Raw genomic sequence first — 21,716 nt, forward strand, 5'->3', positions numbered from 1 at the left:
CTCTATTAATGTGTTGTTTTCCTCTCCATAGTACTCTAAAGTTAGAATTGGGCATCTCCAGGTGTGACTGTTTGTAATAAGTTGTGTTTGGTGTTAGAATGAATGAATTTTTTTTATTTTGGGAGGGGGTTTGCAGCAGCAGCAGCAGCAGCAGCAGCTCCCGGGTTCCAGGGTGTGAGGGTGAGGCAGTGAGGGGTCTGCCGGCTGCAGAGCTCAGGGTTTGGTGTTATTTCAGGGCAGCACTGATAGACAGACATGCGCACAGCTGATGGACCGGAGAGGCACATCTGCACTTACGTCACCTCCTCCCCCATGAAAAAGCTGACAATTTGAAGCTGTGCGGGACGGACACAAGCGGTCCGTGCAATGTAGTGAGGAGGAGCAGCTCCAGGCCAACTTCTGCTGGTGTTTGGATGCACTATTTTTTTTTTTTTTTTTTTTTTTTGCTTCGTCTTCTTGTTCTTCTTCTGAGCCACAACCATGAACACAAAGTTCAGATTATAAAGACGAGCAGATAGGCTGAAAATAGATCCTGCTGCTGGAGGAAATCCAGAACTCAGGAAAAAAAAAAGCTGAGTAACTTGCTCTGTCTTTCTTTTTTTTTTTTTTTTGTGGGGGGGTGACAGCGTCTGGAGCTGAGATATTGCTGCTGCTGCTGTATGGTCTGAGCGCAGATTTGAGAGGATGGAAGAGTTCATATTGAGATGAAAAGAAGGCAGCAGAGGAGGTTTGTGTGCGGAACTTGAGAGCTGCAGAAGCCTTTTGTCCTGTGCTCTCCCCTGCACACTCGGACCGGAGCTGACAATGAAGATGAGCATGGTAAATATACATTTATATCTATTTTAATGCACTCGAAAGTTGTCTTTGCGTTAGTTTGACTTGGTCGCGTGGGTCTGTCTCAGGGAAGCTCTGGGGAGGTAAAGTTGCATGGAAAAACGCGTACTTCTGGCAACATTTACGCACGAGCTTTCCTCTTAAAAAAAACACACACATTTGCAGGGTGTAAAGTTTACAACTCTGCAAGAGCCCGCCAGCTCAGACCATCCCTGAAAGCTTCCCACGCTTTGCTTAAGAAAAACCACGGTTTATTCGGACTTGCAGACGCTCCTTGAGGCTTGAGGTACCGGCGTAATGCATGCGGGCCGCCTGCCAACTGTCTGGGTCAGAGTGGCCAAGTAGGTAGCGCTGTCTGTGTGTCTGTCTGGACCGCTGGGGCTGTCGGTGCAGCTGTGGAGGAAAGATCCTCCTCTCCGGGAGCTCTTTTTGGAGTCCCGGTCGACACCAATCCGCGATCACCTGGATCCGCCGAGCGTTTGCCGAAAGTTTGCGCGTGCTGCCGCGACGCGCGTCAGTAAGTAAAAAAAAAAAATAAAAAGAAGAAGAAAGCAAGAAAGTTTACAATCTGCAGAAATGAAAGCGAGGCGGTGGATATTTGTGCACAGCACTTCAAAGCTCCTTTTTCTGGCAGCATTTGTTTAAGTAACGTGTTCATGTAGGACGATCTGCTGAGAGAGAGCAGCAAATCCAAACATCAAGTTTCATTCATTCAGAGAGGCTGCAGCTTCCATCAGTCCACTGACTGAGTAATTCAAAGCATAAGTAAATAAATAAATATTAACAAGTTTCTGCTCTTATTGGTTTTCATCGCTGTCAACCTGATATCTTTGTGGTTTGAAGTGGTAGACAGATCAGAGAGGCATTCTGGGACATTTCCACCTTTTTCAGGCAACCTCAGTTTTTCATAATAATCCTAATCTGCTCCATAAAAGCTGATGAAATAGTTGACAAAGACTCATGCAAAATCTCAAAAATTAGTTTTTATGAAAAAGCTAAATCATTTAAACGCTGTCAGTGTCTGAAGTGTTCTTATAATATCAGACACAGCGTTGTCTGTGCATGGTTAATGCCTCAGAGACCCGACATTAGCTGGAGTCTTGAATCTCTGCTGTTTGGAACTGCATGTTCTCCCTGTGGGTTTCCTCCTCTGAGATTAGCCGGAGACTCTGGATTGCCAGTATGTGTGACTGTGTTCGTCTCTGTGAAGGACGGAGCGTACCATCCTCTGGCTTTAGCCAGCTGGGATTGGCGCCAGCCACCCACAGCTCTGAATTAGAGTAAAACAGTTTAGGTGGATGGATGTGTGGACGTGTGTTGTTTTGCCTAAATGGATGTCGGTGAATCAAAGATATTGATTTTAAAATGATACCAATAACCTTAGTGGTTATTGATTTGGTCACTGAAATCACAAGAAATTGGGGAGTTGTCCTCTGGACTCTAGCAAGAAGATGTTTTGAATATCCTGTTTGCCCAAATCATTCAAGCCGCCTAGATAAACTTCATCTGAGTTACCAGTACAGCAGAGGTTTCTGTATTTTTTTAAAATGTAGTGATTAGTTAATCAGTAACTACAGCTTTTGTCGTGGTCATAACCTGGTCTGCAGAATCTCTGGAAGTGGCGGATGTATATTTTACCAGATTAAACACAAATTTTGAAACGCTCATAAAGAACCCTAAACAATGCATGTACAATTAATATGACATATTTTCATTAACATATCAACAAATGCAGAAAAAAACATTCATTACAGGCCAAGACAGTGGGTTCAAATGGGCCTGCTCAGCAAAATAACTTGTTAATCAGTTCAAACTATCGAATTTAAAATGATCAGGAAACTCAATTTCTGATAATAACTAGAAGCAGTTTGTTGTGTCTAGATAGCATTGTTGAGTTTAGATAGCTTAAAAACGGAAATTCTCATTTCAAGTTTTGACAATTAAATTTGGTTCTTAGAATATAATCAAAGTCAGTATTGTCCACACTGATTAAGAAGAACCTGTTTAGAACCCGATCCCCTCAGAGACCTTTATCAATCAGTTCTTGGAACAGTAGCTCATCGGTTCAGCATTAACAAACACTTGGGTTGAAGGTTCAAAGCCAAACACTGTCCTCCACTGATTCCCTCCACAGGAATGCACATGGATTGGTCAAGACAAGTTTCCAATATAGAGCTTCCGGTTTGGAGTTCCACCTGCAGACTGACAGTGTCTGATGGATTACAGTGTTTTCTGCGAGCTGCTGACATGAGTTCAGAGGCCACTGAGATGTGGAAGCGCTCGCCTTCAGGAGAAATCTGAGACCCGGGTGAGCCTTCAAGTCCTGCAAGGAGAGCATCTCGGCAAAGGAGACGGGACCACGGACCTGTTATGGTGTGGCACGGTGATACCGACTGTGTGCTTATGACCCGCTTGTAGCGCCCTCTGCCCCTACCCCATGTCACAGCTTTTCCTGAATTATGGAAATTTTGTGGAAGACGCTGACTTGGACACTGAGCCTGGTGGTTATGGCCGCTTCCGAATTTCAGAGCGTCAACAGACTTTCACACAACTCTCAAGGTATCTCGCAATGAATCAGTGAATTTTGTAGCTTTGAAGACAGAATGAAGTTGATAAGTGGTCCAAGGTTTAAAGTAGGTTTGTTTATACAGATGCACACCTCCAAAAAAGGTATCTTCATTATGAAATAATTGAAGAAAGCAATTACATTTGAATTGCTAGTTTCTAAGTTTTGTAAAACAGGTTAACAGTGTTGAAGTTTTTCTGTTTTCTAGACATATAACTGGACACGGTATTGCAGATGACTGGTGTGTTTTATGTAAAGCAACAACAACAAACAGCTTCTTGTATCATGAAAGTTGAAAAGGTTAAGTTGTGGCAGCTTCAAGACAAAATATTGTATCCAGAATGGCTCTCAGAGGGTCTTCAGTCAAAGAATGGGATTTATGCCATTTTAATGCTGATATGACTGAAATTATTACCACCTGTACAATCAAGAAGCGATTATGCATGTCACTCCTATGCAAGGCTGTTAAACAAGTATACCTTAGCTGCTAAAAATTATTGACGATATGGTTTGCATCTGCAGAAAGTGAAATGTTTGTATTAAATCAATCATGAATGTGTTTTGTTGAAGGAAGCATTGCTCATCATTATCTTATTTCTGAACAGAAGAACACGATGACACCTCGCAGGCTGGATTATGTTCATGTTCATCTCTTATTATTTACCTTTCACCTCCTTCTTTCTGTAAAAGAGGAGTTCCTGTCCTACCTGCAGCACTACCAACTGACTGTTCCTGTACGGGTGGATGAAAACGGCGAGTTCCTGAGCTACACTGTGAAGCACCACCGGCCGGGCCGACGGAGACGGGGGGCCGGGGACCCCGTGGTGGGACCGCAGCCCGCGTCCGACCCTCCGGATCCCACGGACACCCGTCTGTTCTACAGACTGTCGGCCTATGGGAAGCACTTTCACTTGAACCTGACTCTAAGCCCCCACCTGGTGTCGAAGCATTTCACAGTGGAGTACTGGGGCAAGGAAGGGCTGGAGTGGAGACATGACGGAGTAGATAATTGCCACTATGTTGGATTCTTGCAAAATCAGCACAGCACGACCCGAGTGGCACTCAGCAACTGCAAGGGCCTGGTGAGTCCAAGATGGCGGTTTTTACACACGTTGCTGTCAGGAGGACAGATGTAGTTCAGGGTTCAGTGAGGCATTTCTAAACCGGTAAACAAGAGTTTAGTGAAATAGTAACCCCGTCGGTCCTTATAGCAGATTATCTAACTAAGCCTGTATTTATTGGAGGAGGAACGTCTTATCCATCTTAAACGGGCCCCGTCCTCCTGAACCCATCGTGAAAGATGTTCGGCTGCGATTATTAACATCAACACTCGTTTGTATCCATAGTAGCTGTGATCTATTAGCAGGCCTGAATGAATGCCGGCTTCCATTTATAGGAGTTAGTCTGCTGCTGTTCATGTTTGTAGTTTATCTTAGCTGTTTAGATCACTGCTTCTTTTTGTTGCCATTAGTTCATTTCTAAAGAAGTGTCAACGTTCGCACCACAGAGCATCTTCCTCCAACGAACCAGTGCTTTCGCTCGGTTTGAATGAGAGAACCATTTGACTGACACTCAGCGAAAGAGACACGGGAACACTGAAATAATACAGCTGCGTGAACATGACTGAGGCATGAATAACTGAGGGAGTGCAAGGGTTACTTTCTCCCGTAACTAGTTACTTTTTTCATTACCTAGTAAAGTAATACCATTTTTTATCCCCGATTGCAGCTGAGTAAAAATTGTTTGCCCCTTTTACCACACTGATACCAATACGGCTGCTATTGACTAGAAACAGCAGCTTCATATAACACTAATGCTAAATCGAAACAGCTCAGTGAGTAAGACAGAGAGAGAGACAGCGGCTCCACAACACTCCTTTCGTGTTCAAGTATGTTAAGTAATGAAAACTGTACTGTAAACCATAAAACAGTTACTGGAGCATGACTGCCAAAAGCGCTGGTGTTACAGTAAGACGTTATTTCATGACACATTATTCTCAGCGGTGCAGATAACTGACACACACTTAGCTTCGGGATGCTCTCGTTGCAGGCAGTTTTTCAGAGGATTAGTCTGGTTTTAGTTTTGTTGGCTTCTTTCCACTTGGCAAGGCGAGCCTGCAGGCAGGTGATGCTTATGTTGAAGAATCACTTCATGTCAGTGACCTGCGATAAAGGCCTTTCTTCCCATCTTGTGCGCTATCACACTTCACTGGGTGAGATCACACTCCAGCCTGCAGTCTCAAAGCAAATGCACTAACAAGGCATCTGATTAACCTGTCTGAGCTCTTAGTCCTCAGGCTTTTTATTCACGCTCACACACACACACACACACACACACACACACACACACGTTTCTTCACTAATCAAGGAATTGGAAGAAATTTTAATATCCCCCATTGCTTCACAATAACTTGCAAGATGGAGCAAAAATAAGGCTCTGCTTCTTATTGGCAAATGTAATCATGTGAAAAAAAAAGAAGCCAAATGTGTTGGCAAGACCCGCTGCTGAGTATCATAAATCGAATTAGTGTTTGCTCTTTTTTTTCTTACAGCACCAAAAATGGACAAAACTGTGTCTCTGCTTTAATGTAATCAGTTGTCTGGACAGTTTGAGACCTTGACATCACACACTATAAAAACCCCCAAATCGAAAAATGTTTCTGTAAGCCAGTGTGATATGTGGTTAATTGTGCTTATTGTGGTTTTTTACAGAGCCAAGCCAGTGTTTCCTATTAACCCAAAACTCAAGGACTTTTCCCGGTTTATATTCAAGGGGTGGGGGGGGGGGGGGGGCACTGAAGGGGAGAGACAAACGTTTCAGTGTTGGTCTCGATGTAATTGATTGTGTGGGGTTCTGGACTCGGAGTGCAGATTAGTGGCTAATGCACTGTGTGCATTTAAACACGTCCTTAATCAGAATGAGGAGGTTACATGAGGGAATGTGTTTGGAGTTGGAAGCGGAGCCAGTGCGAGCTGCACTTTAACAAAGCGGTTGAATAATTGAAGTGTTTATTCTCTTAAAATAGCCTATCATGCATATTTCGCACAATAGATTTGTCTTTGCGCTCCGTTCGTAAAGCAAGAAACTTACGTGGTATCTTCACAATTACACAACATGAAAGAATTCCGAAGCTTCACGAGAAACTAGAAAGCTTGATGTTTGATTTAAAAACTAACGAAATTTTTAAAAGAGACTGAAAATCAGTGCTGGATTCTTTCTTTACACCTGAAATTGCATCATCCAGTTGGACTGAGATGGTTTCTAATCTGGATGTTTGTTGAAGGAACAGCAGTTGGATAATTAGAACAAGAAGAAGCAATCATAAAACAGCTGACATAAACTACCTTCATGCTGAAAACAGGCGACTGTTATTAAGTATGTTCACGTTTATGGGGGATTGCTATTACAATGCAGCTTCTGTTGACATGGAATGTTTATGTTACGATCAATTTACCAATCAGCCAAGATTAAATGCTTTGCTAACAAAAAAAAAAAAAAATATTGCTAAATTATTCAAATGACCTAGGAGAGGCGAAATGATTCAAAACCAGATAAATATAAAAAAAGATAATAAGAAAGGGATCTTTTAGGGAATAAACAAAATAGAATTGCGGGGGACTTTATTGAGATAATTAGATGTACATTTAAGTAAAAGCTATGCTGAATATGTGTAAATGCTTGCAGAAATCGGGTATTCACAGGCCTTTTTTATGAATAAAGCTTGTAAATTGTAAACCCTGAGTTTAATATTTTATCTTTTGAGGTATTAATCTTTAAAACTCACAGCAGAAACTCTGTGCCTTGCATGAGGAAACGAGAAATACAAAAATGCAAACATATTTCCAGGTTTTGGCACTCATACCTGCAGCCGTTTATGATGTAAATACACGAAGTCGACTTGTGTTGACTCGTCTTTGTGGCAACTCATGTTGCCTTCAGTTTGAAACAAGAAAAACTGAAATGTGACAATGCAAGTAACTGTTTCATGTGCCCCAGATTAATTAAAGTGATGTTTCTCCAACACATGTGAGAGATCAGATCAGATTTTTTTGTATTTATAACATGAATGTTTGCTGTTTTTAACCCAACTGGTTTTCTCTCCCTCTACAAGCACGGCGTTATAACAACAGAAGAAGAACAGTATTTAATAGAGCCTTTAAAGAACATATCCTCCACCATCTCCAGCGAATGGAGCCGGGAAGAAGCACAGCAACATGTTATTTATAAAGTGTCTGCCATTCCCTCGCCACAAGAGCATAGCCAGGAGTTCAGCTGTGGCATTTCAGGTTGGTGAACCTCCATTTGGTTTTGGACTCTGTGTGGGTGGAACTGACGTAAAGGAAGAACTATACATAGCGAGTTGGAGGAAGTGCTGGTTTGGTTTTAGGCCCAGGTTGTGCGAGACATGACCGGGCCTCTTGTGTGCTATAGCTGCCGTTGGCCCTGGACACCATTCAACCTGTAAGAGTGAGTTCCTGCTGCAGTTTTCGCGAAAAGAGAGGCCCTTCAGTGTGTGAGGAACACTTGGCTCCGGCTTTTATAGAAACACACATCCTATTTATAGAACCAACAATCATGTTCAGATTTTGAAACTCGGTTCCAGAGGCGGAAAAAAAAATGCTGCGTCGGCTGAGATATGACGAACTGGAAAAAGAACCAGGTGGATATTTAGGTATTTGGGCCAAGGTCTTATAAGAAACAGCAAAGGCTGTCATCGCCAGGAAGCCAGCATGCCCCGACATGTACCATCTTATAGCTTTTTCCCAGAGCATCTGGGTCATAAAACAAAAGGCTTTAGCTGCAAGGTTCAAAGGGGCAGACTCCCTATGTGCACCCATCACATACAAACCAGCTCTCTCTCCGACGCGTGACGCATCATAACCCTGGCTGGATGGTACCGCAGATCCATTGACCTGCTTTTGTCTCCTCGTGTTTCACAGACCTCATTAAAACCAGTTCACCTTGCCAGTTTAGCACACCTTCGTCCCCCGCTCCTGAAAACGATAACAAACGGTCAAATGCCACACGCAGGCAGAAGCGGTCCATCAGCACCGAGCGCTTCGTGGAGACGCTCGTGGTCGCTGATAAAATGATGGTGGGCTACCACGGACGCAAAGACATCGAGCACTACATCCTTTCCGTGATGAACATTGTAAGTTTGAGAACTACATTGTTTCTGCGGATGTTTCTGTGACTGTTGTGAGATGTGAGGCCGACCAGATGTATTGATAAGTTGTTACGTTTGCCAATACTAGCTGTTTTAAAATGATTTTGTCGACTGTAATGTGGGTCATTGCAGGGCAAGCTCAGAGAGACAGACAGTCACACTTCCAGGCAGAGTACAGTTCATTCATGTTTGACCGCAGGACATTTTAAACTGGCCTCGCTTCGCTTTCGTTTTTGTTTTCCATGCACTTCTTTGAGAATCATTCCCAGAACTTAGTCCCCAGTACAAAATAAATATCTTGAAAAGAAATATTGAACCCCTCAAGTAAATAACTTGAAAATTATTTTTGTTTCACAATTCAGGATATCATAGACAATAAAGAAAAAAGAGAAAGCACTGGCTACAAATCAAATTGGCTTCTATTACAGTATTGATTTTCAAATTTCGTAAGTGGTGTGTTATTCACAACAGAACAGTAAATCATATTGCATTATGAATTTGGTGCAAAAGGTCAACAACATGACTGGGGATAAAAAGAAGAGTGCTTTACAGAGATAAAGTCTCTCAAAAGTTATGATCACGATAGGTTTGCCAATTTGCAAAAAATAAAAAAATAAATAAAATAGAGTAAATCAAAAGTTTGAAGTACATTTAAGAAATCTCTTTATCCAGAGGGCTATTATGAAGGTTGGATGTTGGATATCTTTGGGTCCTCATGCAGTGGCAGATTTAAAGCATGGTTTTGTTCTGGAAACAACTGCATTGATCCTAAAACATTTTCAGGAGTCATTGTCTGTTAACACAGTCCACAGTCTGCATGTATCTAATGTAAGATAAAGGCATCTAATGCTATAAAAGTGGCACCAACTAATTTTTGAGTCTATTTGTTTAGATATTTTCCTGCCATGGTAACTCAAGCAGCTCTGGATGATGTTGTGGTTCAGTTGTCTGACTTTGTGTGTTTTCTTCTTTTCTGGAGGTCAGGTTGCCAAACTTTACCGTGATGCCAGTCTAGGAAATGTTGTGAACATTATAGTGACCCGACTGATCGTTCTGACTGAAGATCAGGTAAGATAAAGTCCCCTGTTACTGCTTTTGCGTTTCAAGTGTTTAGTATCTGTACGCTCGTCTGCAGCGAGTGTATATCAGATTCGCTTGGCGTGAGTGAGCTGCAGTGTTTTATGTGACATAAGGTGGGGGGGGGGGGAGAGAGAAAAAGGGAGGCTATTCACCATATGGCCACCACTTCAGATGAAAGATGTGCTCAGGCATCTTCCCTCAGGGAGCCTCGATTGAGGATTTTTACATGCACCATACATGTGCATGTAAGTGTGATGGGAGAAACAGTGTCTTCCTACCATCTGGTTTTTCCAAAATGGGGGGGGGGAGGGTCATCATAGCTTTTTATCTAGCGTCAGGTAAAAAGAAAAAAAAAAAGACATTTTCCTTTAAAGTTGAGTCACATTCTAATCCGAGAGGAAGGCAGCATCAGTCCTCAGTTTGGAAGACCTGCAAAGAAAAGCAGACATGTTTCGTTGAGTTGTTCGAGATTGTGTTTAATTACTTAAGCTGGAACCAGCACTGCATGATTGGTCGTCAAAATTCATGGGAGTAGATTGATTTTGCAGACATTTCTCCTTTGATCGACTCCTCTGACTCGTCATTCTCCTCCTGCTGTGAATGGTTTTACCTTTACCACAAACGCTTCTACCCCTAAATCAGGCCGAGGACCATTCGCTCTTCCAGAATCTGGTCCTCTAGCCTTCCTCTGATCCCAGTGCAGCGCTCTTCCAAATAATTCATCCAGATAATTGTTGTGCCCTGGCTCTGCTGGTTAGCACTGTCATCACAATACAGTAATTTATGGCTGCTTTCTTGTTGTCTTCTAAGGATGTTTTTTCTCGTTTTTTGCATTTAAATACCTCATTGGAAAGCAAACAGGTAGACATTGGAGAAGGATCTTTTGGGTCTATAATTTACCTCTCTACCCCATTTTGCCAAGAATGTTCTGTTTAATTTGTAATGCAACCTAATAGGACATCAAACATCACAATACATTAAGCACACAGACACAGAGTATATGGGCAGTAATAATGCAAAATAAAGGCAACCCATAATCCAATGTAATATAATATAATATGATGAGATGTATAAAAGAATGCAACCCAATCTGAGATCATGGCAAAATGTAATTTGTCACAGATTGATACCATGCTACAAGAGCAACGCAAGGCGGTGTTTTGCATGTGTGCCTCTTTTTCTTTTTGCAGCCAAACCTGGAAATCAATCATCATGCTGACAAGTCTCTGGACAGCTTCTGTAAGTGGCAGAAGTCCATCCTGTCTCATCACGGCGATGGAAACAGTATTCCAGAGAATGGGATGGCTCATCACGACAACGCCGTCCTCATCACGCGGTAAACACAGACTCAGACAGTGAAACCGACTGGTTTCATTGTAATTTTCTACTTTTGGAACAAATAGGTTGCAGGTTATTTCCGGTGAATCTAGAGGTTCTAGAAGGTCTGATTCCTTACCTGTAACCGCGAGGCGTTCTTAAAATAAAATGTGCTTTTACAGGCGTACTGTACCTGTCACCTGCAATTTATGTCAGGGGTGTTACCATAACACAGCAGAACTCTGTCACTGCCTGGAATTTGCTTCATTGTTGCCAGAACTGTTTGGGCCTCATTACTTAGCAACCACGGTGTATATTCCCTCCACCGGCGTTGTCGAGAGCGGATCTTTTTAAAAATGTAGGAGGACAGAGAAAACTCCACCGTGATTGTCGTGTGTAATATCATTAAATAATACATTATCATTACATTATTTTTTTTTTATGCCGAACTCCTCATGGAGGTGTATACCAATACTTTTAAAGACAATGGGGCCTTTGTGGAGCGTGGTGATCAGTCATCCTCCTTCATTAACACTCTTCCTCACTCATCATCATGGAAGAGACCTCTGCTGCTTTGTTGAGCCTTATTTGGACCCATGGGTTCTCAACTTTATTAAAAGAAAGAGAAAAAAAAAAGACACAAGGGAAGATAAATCAAAAATAAATAGACGTCCTGAAGGAGGTCACAATTGTACCTCTCTGTTTCGGAGCTGGAAAGCAACGAGAGAGCGGACGGGAGAGGGAGAGGAGAGGAAGGAGAGTGAAATTAAATTTGCAGTGCCCTTGGTTTTAATAGATTAAAAGCTTTAGGAATGATTGGATCATTCATTTGAAATGTATGATGTGTTCTTGAAGCATTGTGGCTCTATTGGATTACCTGTGCGTGAGTTACGGGGGTTAACAGCAGCGACTCGGCGCGACCGAAGCCTGTCCGCTTCTTTCCTCCTTTCATTCATGACTGAAGTCTGCGTGAAGCCAGAGCCTCATGCTATAGACGGAGGAGTCAAACCAGGTGTTTTTTGGAAACCGAACCTGTCATGACTTCATTATACACTATTGTTATGCTAAAGGGAGAGATTATATCTGGCCAGACGTTGTGATTAAGCGAGGAAAGAATGAAACGGCAATGAGCCAGGGGGAGGAAAAGAATTTAAACGTAGAGTTAATTCAATTGTTTGTGTTCTTTCCCCCGTTTTTGTGTCTGTTCTTAGGTATGACATCTGCACCTACAAGAACAAACCCTGCGGTACCTTAGGTGAGTGGACCAAAGTGGAATGAAGTGTGTTTTCTTGCCAAATAGGTAACCTTACCCGTTGTTGATGATCCCCCCCCCTCCCCACCTCCACACCCCCCTTTTCCCTCTGGAGAAGTTTTCTTTTTCTCGTCCGGCCTTGTCCTCAGACAAACCTTATTTAGCAGCCTTCGCAGTCTCCTTCAGAGGAACACCAGACGACTCCTGCGAGACATAATGAGAAGGATGTTTTCACTTGTGTTATTATAGCTCCTCGGCACGGCTCCCTCCTCGAGTCGGGCTGAACCCCTTCGAATCTGGACGGCGGCAGTCACTGCCTCCCCGCAGTTTATAAAACTGCTCTGTCTTTCTTTGTCCTCGCTTCGTCTGAGGTGCTCACGCTTCCAGCTGAGGTTAATGGAGAGAGAAAGGATGAGGTATGGTCAGTAGAGCCGAGCAAGATGAAGGAAATGCAGAAGAAGAGGGGCTGAAAGGCAAATGGAAGGGGAAAAGGACAATTATAGGGAGTGTTAAGAGTATCCAGGAGGGAGATAAAGTGGGTGATATGCAGGCTCTGGGGGTATTAAGGGGTGGGAAAAAGAAGACTCTCAACCCTCTTCAGCTCCACCCCACACCTCCTACCTCAGCCAGCCCTCCTCTCTTCCCATCTTATCTTTGTAAAAGGCCCCGCAGGCACCACAGTATATCTTGGAGGTAATACTGTGACTTCAGGGGTGGTTTGACAGATTGACCGCATTCGTCACATTCCCCGGTCGCTTTAATTGCCCTGGCATCTGCTTGGCTTCCTCGCTGTCTCTCCTCCTCCTCTTCCCCCCCCCCTTCCTCCCTCCACCCCCCCCCCCCCCCCCTTCTCCCCCCCCCCCCTGCCTCCTCTCCTCTTGGCGGGGTCACGGTCTCAGGTCAGATCGCTGGCCTTTAGGGTCGCCGAGTAATCACGGGGCTGGAGATAATGCACAGTCCACCCGGTGTTAAGAAAACAGCTTGCAGTGCACTATGTGTGTGTGTGTGTGTGTGTGTGTGAGTGTCTGAGTGTGTGCTTACTCTCACCCACGACACACACACGCATTCTTAACCTAATCGTAGAGTAGCCTCCTTTCTTTCCCTCCCTCTCCTCCTTCTTTCTTCACCTTCAGGCTCCCTGCTCTCCTCCTCACAGTAATGGTTTCAGTGGCCTCCTGATTTGCGAGTCTATTCTTGTTTAGCCTCTTAGTAAAGAGGATACAAAAGTCATGCCACTTTTAGCAAGGGGAGCCTGAGAGATCGTGGAAACTATACAGACGAATCTGAAGGTAACGCCGACCGAAGAGCCCGTCCTTTATGCTGGGTCCAAGTTTTTGATGTGAAGCAAACCTGGACTGTGAGCCTGTGTGTGTCGGACACGAGGGGAGGAAATCAATCTCTGAAAATCAAGTTAAAGTGTCAAGTCTGTATTGTCTGGCTTGAGTCGCTGAGTATTTGTCCCTACGAATCTGCCTCAATAGAAAGAAACTACCATGCTGTTGATGGTCAGTTTGGTTGCATCTTCGTGTTTTCAACCCGTTTTCCTTCTTCTTTTTACCATGTCATTACAAATAATGAAAAAGAATCCAAAGTTTAACATGTGTGGCAAAAAGTATAAAATTTACAATCAGAATTAGCAGTTGTTCAGTTATTAATTAGGCAGCAATACAAATGAAGAAATTCATCAAAATTAATTCACAATGGAATGTGAGTCAGTTAGGATATATGGAGCATCTTTGTGTGGTGACATGTGGAAACATGAGAACAAAACTGGATCCAAACAATAAATAAGTGAAGATAAATATGTTGGTTTTGTAAATTGAGTGAATCGACCTTTTGCATATTAACACACATGCAACACACACAGCTACCCTGAGCTGTCATCCGATCTGCTTTCGAGTCACCTGTAGATGTAATCTCTTCAGAATTGCCTGCAGTCTCCCGATCTGACCTGTCAGGCTTTGAGGAAAAAAGGACCTGCGACACCTGGTTTCCAGAGTGGTTTTAACTTTAAGCACCCTCACCTATCCCTCTTCTTTCACCTCCCTCTCCCTTTTCCTGCCTCAAACTGCAGTTCTGAAATGAGGAAAACACCGATGTTTTCCGACAGTTTTCTGGTGGGGGCACGGCTTTGGACGGAAGGTTCTTATGTTCCCTCCTCTGGCTCACGTTGGACGTGATCCCTTGTTACATGAATGGAAATATATAAATCTGATTCTTGTCTAGACGTTTTCCAGCAGTTTTTCAAGGAGCAAAGGCACAACTAGCTGCTGATGCCTAGCTGGACCCCCCCTCACCCCCACCCCCACCCCCTTCACCCCCTCCCTCGTGAATCTCTCTTTCAGCACTGCTGCAAACAGCAGTTCATACGCGTGGAATCCCACATTTATGACCATGTCTCTGAAGACTGCTGGTACACCTTGACCCTGAGTTTGTATGTTTGTCTAGCATACATGTGTGTATTTATGTGTGTGTGTGTGTGTGTGTGTGTGTCTGTCGTAGGCTTGGCCTCCGTGGCTGGAATGTGCGAGCCGGAGAGAAGCTGCAGCATCAATGAAGACATCGGCCTCGGTTCTGCATTCACCATCGCGCATGAAATCGGCCACAAGTGAGTTTTAAAAGACGTTTAAGATCCTAATATAAAATATAAAACTTTACCATCGCTCTGTGATGCAGATCGCAGAAGAGGGACAACGTCAAGCGACCGACCTGGCGCAGATGTTTCATTCTAGCAGTGCCGTGCGAGTTACTCAAAATCAGTGATTACTAGTTACTGCTTTGAAAAGTAGTCAAGTTATTTTACTTTTTTGTGCATATAAAAGAAAATCTTAGGAAAGTGCTCTTTCTGTCTCCCTCAGTTGGATCTGTCTCAGTAATGAGCATGTAGTTATATTATTAGTGTTTCTGTGATGGTCACTCAGTTTAATTATTGTTTAAGTTCTTTCTCAGTTACATCAGTTAGTTGGAAGAAGACACTTACTTCCCAAAAAAAAAAAAAAACAAAAACAAGAAAGGATAGGCAGCAACAAAAAAGCTGAGAAAAACTAACAACCTCCAGACTGCTCCTACAAACTTAAACCAGTGTTTGTTTATCTCGGCTAATGCAGCGCAGCCACTGTCAATACAGGCTATTATTAGTGAGACATTGTTTATGCTGCAGCCAGGAGGACTGCGGGGGGGGGGGCAGCAGTTCTGGAAAATACTGATTCCAGAAAAAAGTGAGCTGAAGCTTATCAGTGAACCTGGCTGGGAGGCAGCAGCTTTGAAAGTAAAATACCATGCAACAAGTTTGCTGAGACTCCATAGTCGAGTTGTTAAAGTCTTTCATTTGTAACATTTCATTTAGAAGGCTGCATTTAAACACATGTCGTTTTTCTGCGTTGGCCTTCTTTCACAGGGCCAACAGAAAAACACACAATCATTCATGCACAATTATGAATTCGCCGAACAAGCATGACTTTAAGTTGTGGGAAGAAGCCAGAGAGAACCCGTGCACCTCCGCAGGAAACGTGCAAATCCCCCACAGAAAGCCAAACAGCGCTACAACAAAACTGGAGATGTGCAGTGAATTTTCTGCTTTCTGCCTGTGAATCATAACATGAAATTACACACCATGCATGGAATTTTTATTTTCATTCAGCTTGATTTGCTAAAGTTGCTAAACAGTGTTTTTTTTTTTTTGTTTTTCAGCCAGAGAAAAATATCCCACAAACTGCTTATAGCAGTAGTGTTTTGGCTTCACGTAAACCTTCTTTAGTTGCACTTTTTGAGCCTAAATCCTCCCATATTCTCATACGGCAATTTATAAGAGACTAAATTAGACTGATGAAGATTAGGTCTTACAGACGCAGGTGGTTTTCGTCAGGTGGAAACAAACCCTACCTGGCTGGCACGTGCGGTGGTCAGTGAAGCAGCTCAACAACAATGTGATGGATTGCCATGAAATCTGGTACATACATTCGGGACTGTGCTGATTTTTCACCTCGCATCATCGTTACTCCTCAAGCTCACTTTCTCCAACAGTTTCACTTCTGAATAAACACCTGCAGGTAGCCGCGAGTCCCTGCAGCCTTGACTCTATAGATCCAATTCCTACATGCTGACCTTAATGTTATTAGCAGCTTTTGCAACATTTCTGCTGAATTTCAGCCATGAATTTAGTTTTCAAAGATTTTTTTTTCTTCAGTTCTTGGAAATATGACTCAACACGTTTACATTTTTTCGAAGTACACACTTCTAGTAAACTCTATTATTCTGGCTCATCTTCAGCCTCTTCTATTTGTTTTTAAATGGAATTGCTCCTAAGCAAACAATTCTTACGACTTGGGTTCACCAGACTTGCATGTAACCCTTTTTTCTCTGTCTGCAGACATCTTGAACTGTATCTCCACATATTTCCTCATGCAAATGTCAGTGTCCACATACCTCTGGCTCTTTCTTCCTGAATATAAAGCAAAATAATGATGATGTATTAGTCTACGTATCTCCCTCGAGAGAGTTCAGCAAGATGGCGATTTCCTTTATTATGTCTCGTGTCTGCTTCTGTTGTGGGGCAGTTGTAAAAATAGTCTCTGCTTCTAGAGGATGTATAAAAAAAACATTCTGCAGTAGGGTTTCAGCCGGCCTGATTTATTTCCAGAGTAGGGTAAAATGTCATAAACGCCAGCCTTAGAAAAACAGGGTCAGACTGTGCGATGCGGTCAGGGTTTGTTATATACATTAGACCTGATTTGTGCTCCTAGACCGTAAGGAAAAGTAAGCTTTGACATCCTGCTGTAACCTGAGATATTCCCTTAAATGATACCCAGACAGATAAGGGTTTTTTTTTTTTCTTTCAAATGAATTGTTAATATGATTTATTTGTAATTTGAATCTACTCGACATATGATAACTGTGCTCATAATTACACTCTTGGATCATTGAACAAGTTGTCTTTACAGGTCTGAATGTCACTTTTATATATATATTTTTAAAAGTTTTCATGAGTACTTCTTGTTTGTTCTAGCTGAGACTTTTTTAAAATTTTTTCGTGGAACTTTCTCTAGAACTTTACACGTTTTAGAGCTTTGTGGACTTGCGTTTTCTCGGTGATCGATCCAGATGATCCTCACACAGCTCCCGCTTGCCTGCTCAGACCTGCAGGCAGTGATTGACAGGCAGGCATCAGAGTGGTGATTAGTACTTCTTCTCGTTCCTGTCGAGCTCCAGACAGGGTTTGACCCTTGACCCCTTCACACAGCTGTTTCGGAGCTGCAGACCTGCAGCTTTACTGCCAGAGCCGCTGACGCAGACATCCTTCAGTCCAGGAACCTGAACCGTCCCGTATTCTCCCCTCTGAACAGTGCAGTTTACTGCCAACCATGGATCCACTTTAAAATCAGAGGATCACTATTCGCATCTGCGTTAATATTTGTTATTTTGTGTCTTCCAGTTTTGGGATGAACCACGATGGGATCGGGAATTCCTGTGGCACCAAGGGCCACGAGACAGCCAAGCTGATGGCCGCCCACATAACAGCCAACACCAACCCTTTTTCCTGGTCCGCCTGCAGCAAGGACTACATCACCAGCTTTCTGGAGTAAGTGGATGACGGCGGTTTCAGCTGAGGGACACTCAGAGTGCGCCTGGCCTGCTTGTTTGTGTGTGAGGGAAAAGGTGCATTCCTGTTTTCCTGCCCGCTCGCAGCTGTCACGCTTTTTACAACGCGCCGCTGCCACTTTCCGGCCCCTGTGGTGACCCGCGAGACCGTCTCGTATGCGAGGCCTTCCCTGCTTTATTCAAATCTATTTCATCATCGAGACGCCCGCCAGACCTCATTGTGGCCGTGTGTGATAACCGAGCGCTTTCCGTTCCTGCATCCTCGCACCACAAGGCGGGCGATGCTGGAGCTCCTGCGGTCCTTGGGAGTGATGTACAGGCCAGCTGCCTCAAACCGCCGCTCTGTTGTTTTGTGGATAAGCTAAAGAAGGCGTAAAGATGGAGAGAAAGGGAAAAGTGGTTATTGAGTGACTTTATGGACGAGACCTGCCAGTCTCAGAACCAGATTGTAACTGAATCCAGATAAAACCATTTATTAGTAGCAGAATGGATACATTTGACTTCCCACCATTCTGCTCTGTGCACAACACAGGGACACAACATTATCTGCTGGCTAATTCTGTCTTTTTTAAAATAAAAGTCAAACCAACATGAACCAAAACGACTCATTAGAGACTGAAGCCTCACATTTGAGTTTGGATTTATTGAGGATTCTGCATCCTGGATTCGAACAAGATAAAGAGCTTCCAACCTGCTTAATTGAGGCAAAAATGATGAATTGAGTGATCTGGCATCTTTTTTGAAGCTCTCAAATACTTCCTGATAGACATTCAGGTTGTTTTCTCCAACTGGAAAGTTAAAGATTTCCGATTTCTCTATGAAACAAGATGAAGGGTGAAACAAAGCGCATCCAAAAACACCCTTCTGGGTATGCCTTACTTTGCTTGAAAAGATAAGATAAGATAAGATAAGATAAGATAAGATAAGATAAGATGTCACCTGTGTGTTGGAAATTTGTGTTTTGTTTCACTCTCGATAATTTATTTAAGTTTGTTCCTGCAAAGACGCTGAGGGAATTACACATATCTCAATTCGGAACAGCAGTGCAGTCACACACATGGCACACTTTTTTTTTTTTCTTCCAGTTCATCTTTTTTTCTCATCACCGTAGACCCGACTGCAGACTGGGAGTTTTGAGTTGCGAGTCTGCGGTGTGTCCCTCCGTCTGTTTGTGTATTCATGTTCAATCGGCGAGACCCTCCAAGAAAGCGGATAAAAGCAAACCGCGGTTGTCAAAGGATGTTTCCGGCTGAAAGCTGCAGGAGAAGCGCTGGCGAACAGCACTTGTGACAGAGACGGCGGTGCTGGATGCCAGCTTCCGACCGGGACACAAAGCCCGGCTTCTCCGCCGTGTGAGGATGGACCGTCGCAGACAAAGCTGCTTCGCTCCGTCCCCGAGCAGAATCGCCTAACTTATGTTATGTGGCTCTTTGTAGAAGCCTGACAAAAGGGTTCTGTCTGTAAACTCCACTTATCCTCCCTTTTTCTCCCTCATTCAGAGTTTTGGATATTGCACACGCGTGTTCCTGCCAAGTAAACAACTTTGGCTGCGGTATTGGCCTAGATTCACCATCTTGCTCGATGCAATATGTGGTGCTTTGTTTGGGTTTTTATAATCACACTCACAGTTCAGTTATAGTTTATTCCCCGCAGTCCACATGCCAGTTGGTTATACATGTCAAAGGGAAGGCAGTTAAAACACTCTCTATTGACTCATGTGACTCCTGCCACGTCTCGCCAAGTTCAGGGATGGCTGACGCCTCCCGCTTTATTAGAAAATACATCCGCTCGCCGTAATGAGTTTGGCTGGATCCGCCGGACAGGAAGTCTTTGCGACAGTGTCAAATAATAGTTGCTTATGTTTAAACTTTGACTATTTTGTCTCTCTCCAAACCAATAAATAGAGAGGCTTTGCCCTCGGAGCAGTCAGGGAGTCGGGGGGCCCCAGAGGCCGGTCTGTCGGCCTCTTCCTGTGATGAGACGGGTCCTCCAAGGAGCAGGAATTATTTCTTTCAGTAATTGCTGTTAGAGGAGCGAAGGAAAGACAGAAGAAAGGGACAATGGATCAAATGAACAGGACGCTTATAGCCTAATTTGGTACGACATCAAGCTTTTTTTTCCTGACACCAAATCGTGATTTTGCACTGCAGGACTTGTTTAAGCTCGTCTTTGACACGATTTTCAAGATTATAGTCGATTCCCTGCCTCGTGAGGTCTGCTTGTGGTTGTTTTAACTCCTCAGACTGCCGCTTCTCCACTGCAGTGTCACTTTGCCTGCTAATTCTTCTTATTTATTATTGCCTTTTACCGTTGAAGCTTTTTTTATATATTAAATGTTTCATTCCCATTGTCCCCTTTTATATTTATACCATCCTCATCCTGGCTTTTAAATTTGAGTGATTTCAAATGATTCACTGGGTGGATTCCAGTTAACTTGGGAGTGTGGTTTTCCTGCTTCTGACTAACACATGTTGACATGTTTTTTTGTTTTGCGCTCAACACAAAAATGTTTCACAGAGTCTCTCCACTTAAGTTAACAAGAATGTGGAAGAAAGCCAGAGGATCCAGAGAAACTCATGCAGACATATGGAGAACATGTAACTCCACTCAGAAAACCAACAGTCTGGAGTCGAAACCAGGTCTTCCTGCTTTTTGTTCTGCACAAGAACTTACAAAACCAGCTTCCCTTTAGAGTCACAACAAGCCTGTTGAATCGGTACATGTCTCACTGGATCTCTTATAACAATTAATAGTATGTTTTTCACTTAATCCATCTTATCAAGTATCAGGACAAATACTATTGATGTTAATGATAATGAAAATAACTACTTTGCTCTTTCAGTTCAGGAGACTTAAACCTGCAATTTTGCTTTAAGCCTAAATCACTCCACCCTCTGGCCCTGATGTAAATGTTTGCTTTGAAACATAACTGTGGTAGCATCGCTCCAGTTCTGCTGATGTGGAAAGGCCCGGTCTGTTGCATGCACTTCATGTGCCTAAACATTTAAGTTGTGTCTTCCTGCTTCCTTCCACAATTGAAGTGATTTCAGTTTGTTGCATGTGTGATTGTGCGCAGTGCTGCAGTGTTCTCAGGCCTTTTCTTCCTCTGTCACTGATCTCTGCAAAGCACAGCTGGCAGGCGACCTTTTGGTTGTCACGTGTGATAGTTAAAGAGTAAATAAGTCAAACATTGCACCACTTTGTATCTCTATTCACTTGAACCAGGTAGTGGAGTGGAAAATTAGGTCAATGCTGATTCAGCTGTATCAAGGAATTCTAAAATGCTGAAAAATTCTAGAACTCTGTCAAGTTATACTCTCACATTCTGGATATGAGATATGTTTGTTAATAAAGTGGTGAACTGGCAACAGGTTGCTATGGAATCCAATAAGTGGCTTCAAAGTTTGGTTATTAAAGAATGAATATTATTTCATGGCGTTTTGGTGATCGGTGGTCAGTTTTCTCACATCTTTGCGCCCTCTCTGATCCATCATAAAGTCGAACTTGACGTTATTGTTGTCACCAGGCCCGCTTTTTCTTTTTCGAGGAACGGGAATCGCTTCACCTCACGTTGCAGCTGCCGCAACTGGAAAGAACACATTGTTACAGTAAATAGTCACGCTAATGTTTTGCCTCGAGAGGATCTTCTGAAGCAGAGAGGTTCGAAATGAGATACGTCTGCGTTTGTTTATTGGCTCTCAGCTTTATACTGGAGCACGCTAACAAAGAAAGCATCCGCACTTGATTTTCTATCTCCGAGCTCATCAGTGTAAACGGTCTGCACCGGCTAACTTTCATGGTTTCGGCTACTAGAATACAGAAGTACCACATGTGTGCGTGTGTTTTCCTGAATTCTATTTGAGTTTTCAGCGAGAGCGCATATTTCTATCTGACAAAACAGA

At 43.3% G+C, this 21,716-nt stretch overlaps 1 protein-coding gene across 1 annotated transcript in view; it reads left to right on the forward strand.

Annotated features, from left to right (window-relative positions):
* Nucleotides 1–732: 732 nt before the first annotated feature.
* The window catches only part of adamts6 (ADAM metallopeptidase with thrombospondin type 1 motif, 6), a 57,762-nt gene continuing 36,778 nt past the window's right edge, over nt 733–21,716 (forward strand). Inside the window, exons 1-10 of the mRNA XM_030084773.1 lie at nt 733–819; nt 2,969–3,393; nt 4,091–4,482; nt 7,512–7,686; nt 8,341–8,552; nt 9,552–9,635; nt 10,838–10,983; nt 12,176–12,219; nt 14,719–14,824; nt 17,648–17,794. Of these exons, the coding sequence (XP_029940633.1) occupies nt 3,294–3,393; nt 4,091–4,482; nt 7,512–7,686; nt 8,341–8,552; nt 9,552–9,635; nt 10,838–10,983; nt 12,176–12,219; nt 14,719–14,824; nt 17,648–17,794 (1,406 nt within the window). The 5' untranslated portion in view covers nt 733–819; nt 2,969–3,293. The remainder of the gene's footprint in view (nt 820–2,968; nt 3,394–4,090; nt 4,483–7,511; nt 7,687–8,340; nt 8,553–9,551; nt 9,636–10,837; nt 10,984–12,175; nt 12,220–14,718; nt 14,825–17,647; nt 17,795–21,716) is intronic.

This window comes from Salarias fasciatus, assembly GCF_902148845.1.
Source record: "Salarias fasciatus chromosome 7 unlocalized genomic scaffold, fSalaFa1.1 super_scaffold_4, whole genome shotgun sequence".
In the NCBI taxonomy this organism is placed as follows: domain Eukaryota; kingdom Metazoa; phylum Chordata; class Actinopteri; order Blenniiformes; family Blenniidae; genus Salarias; species Salarias fasciatus.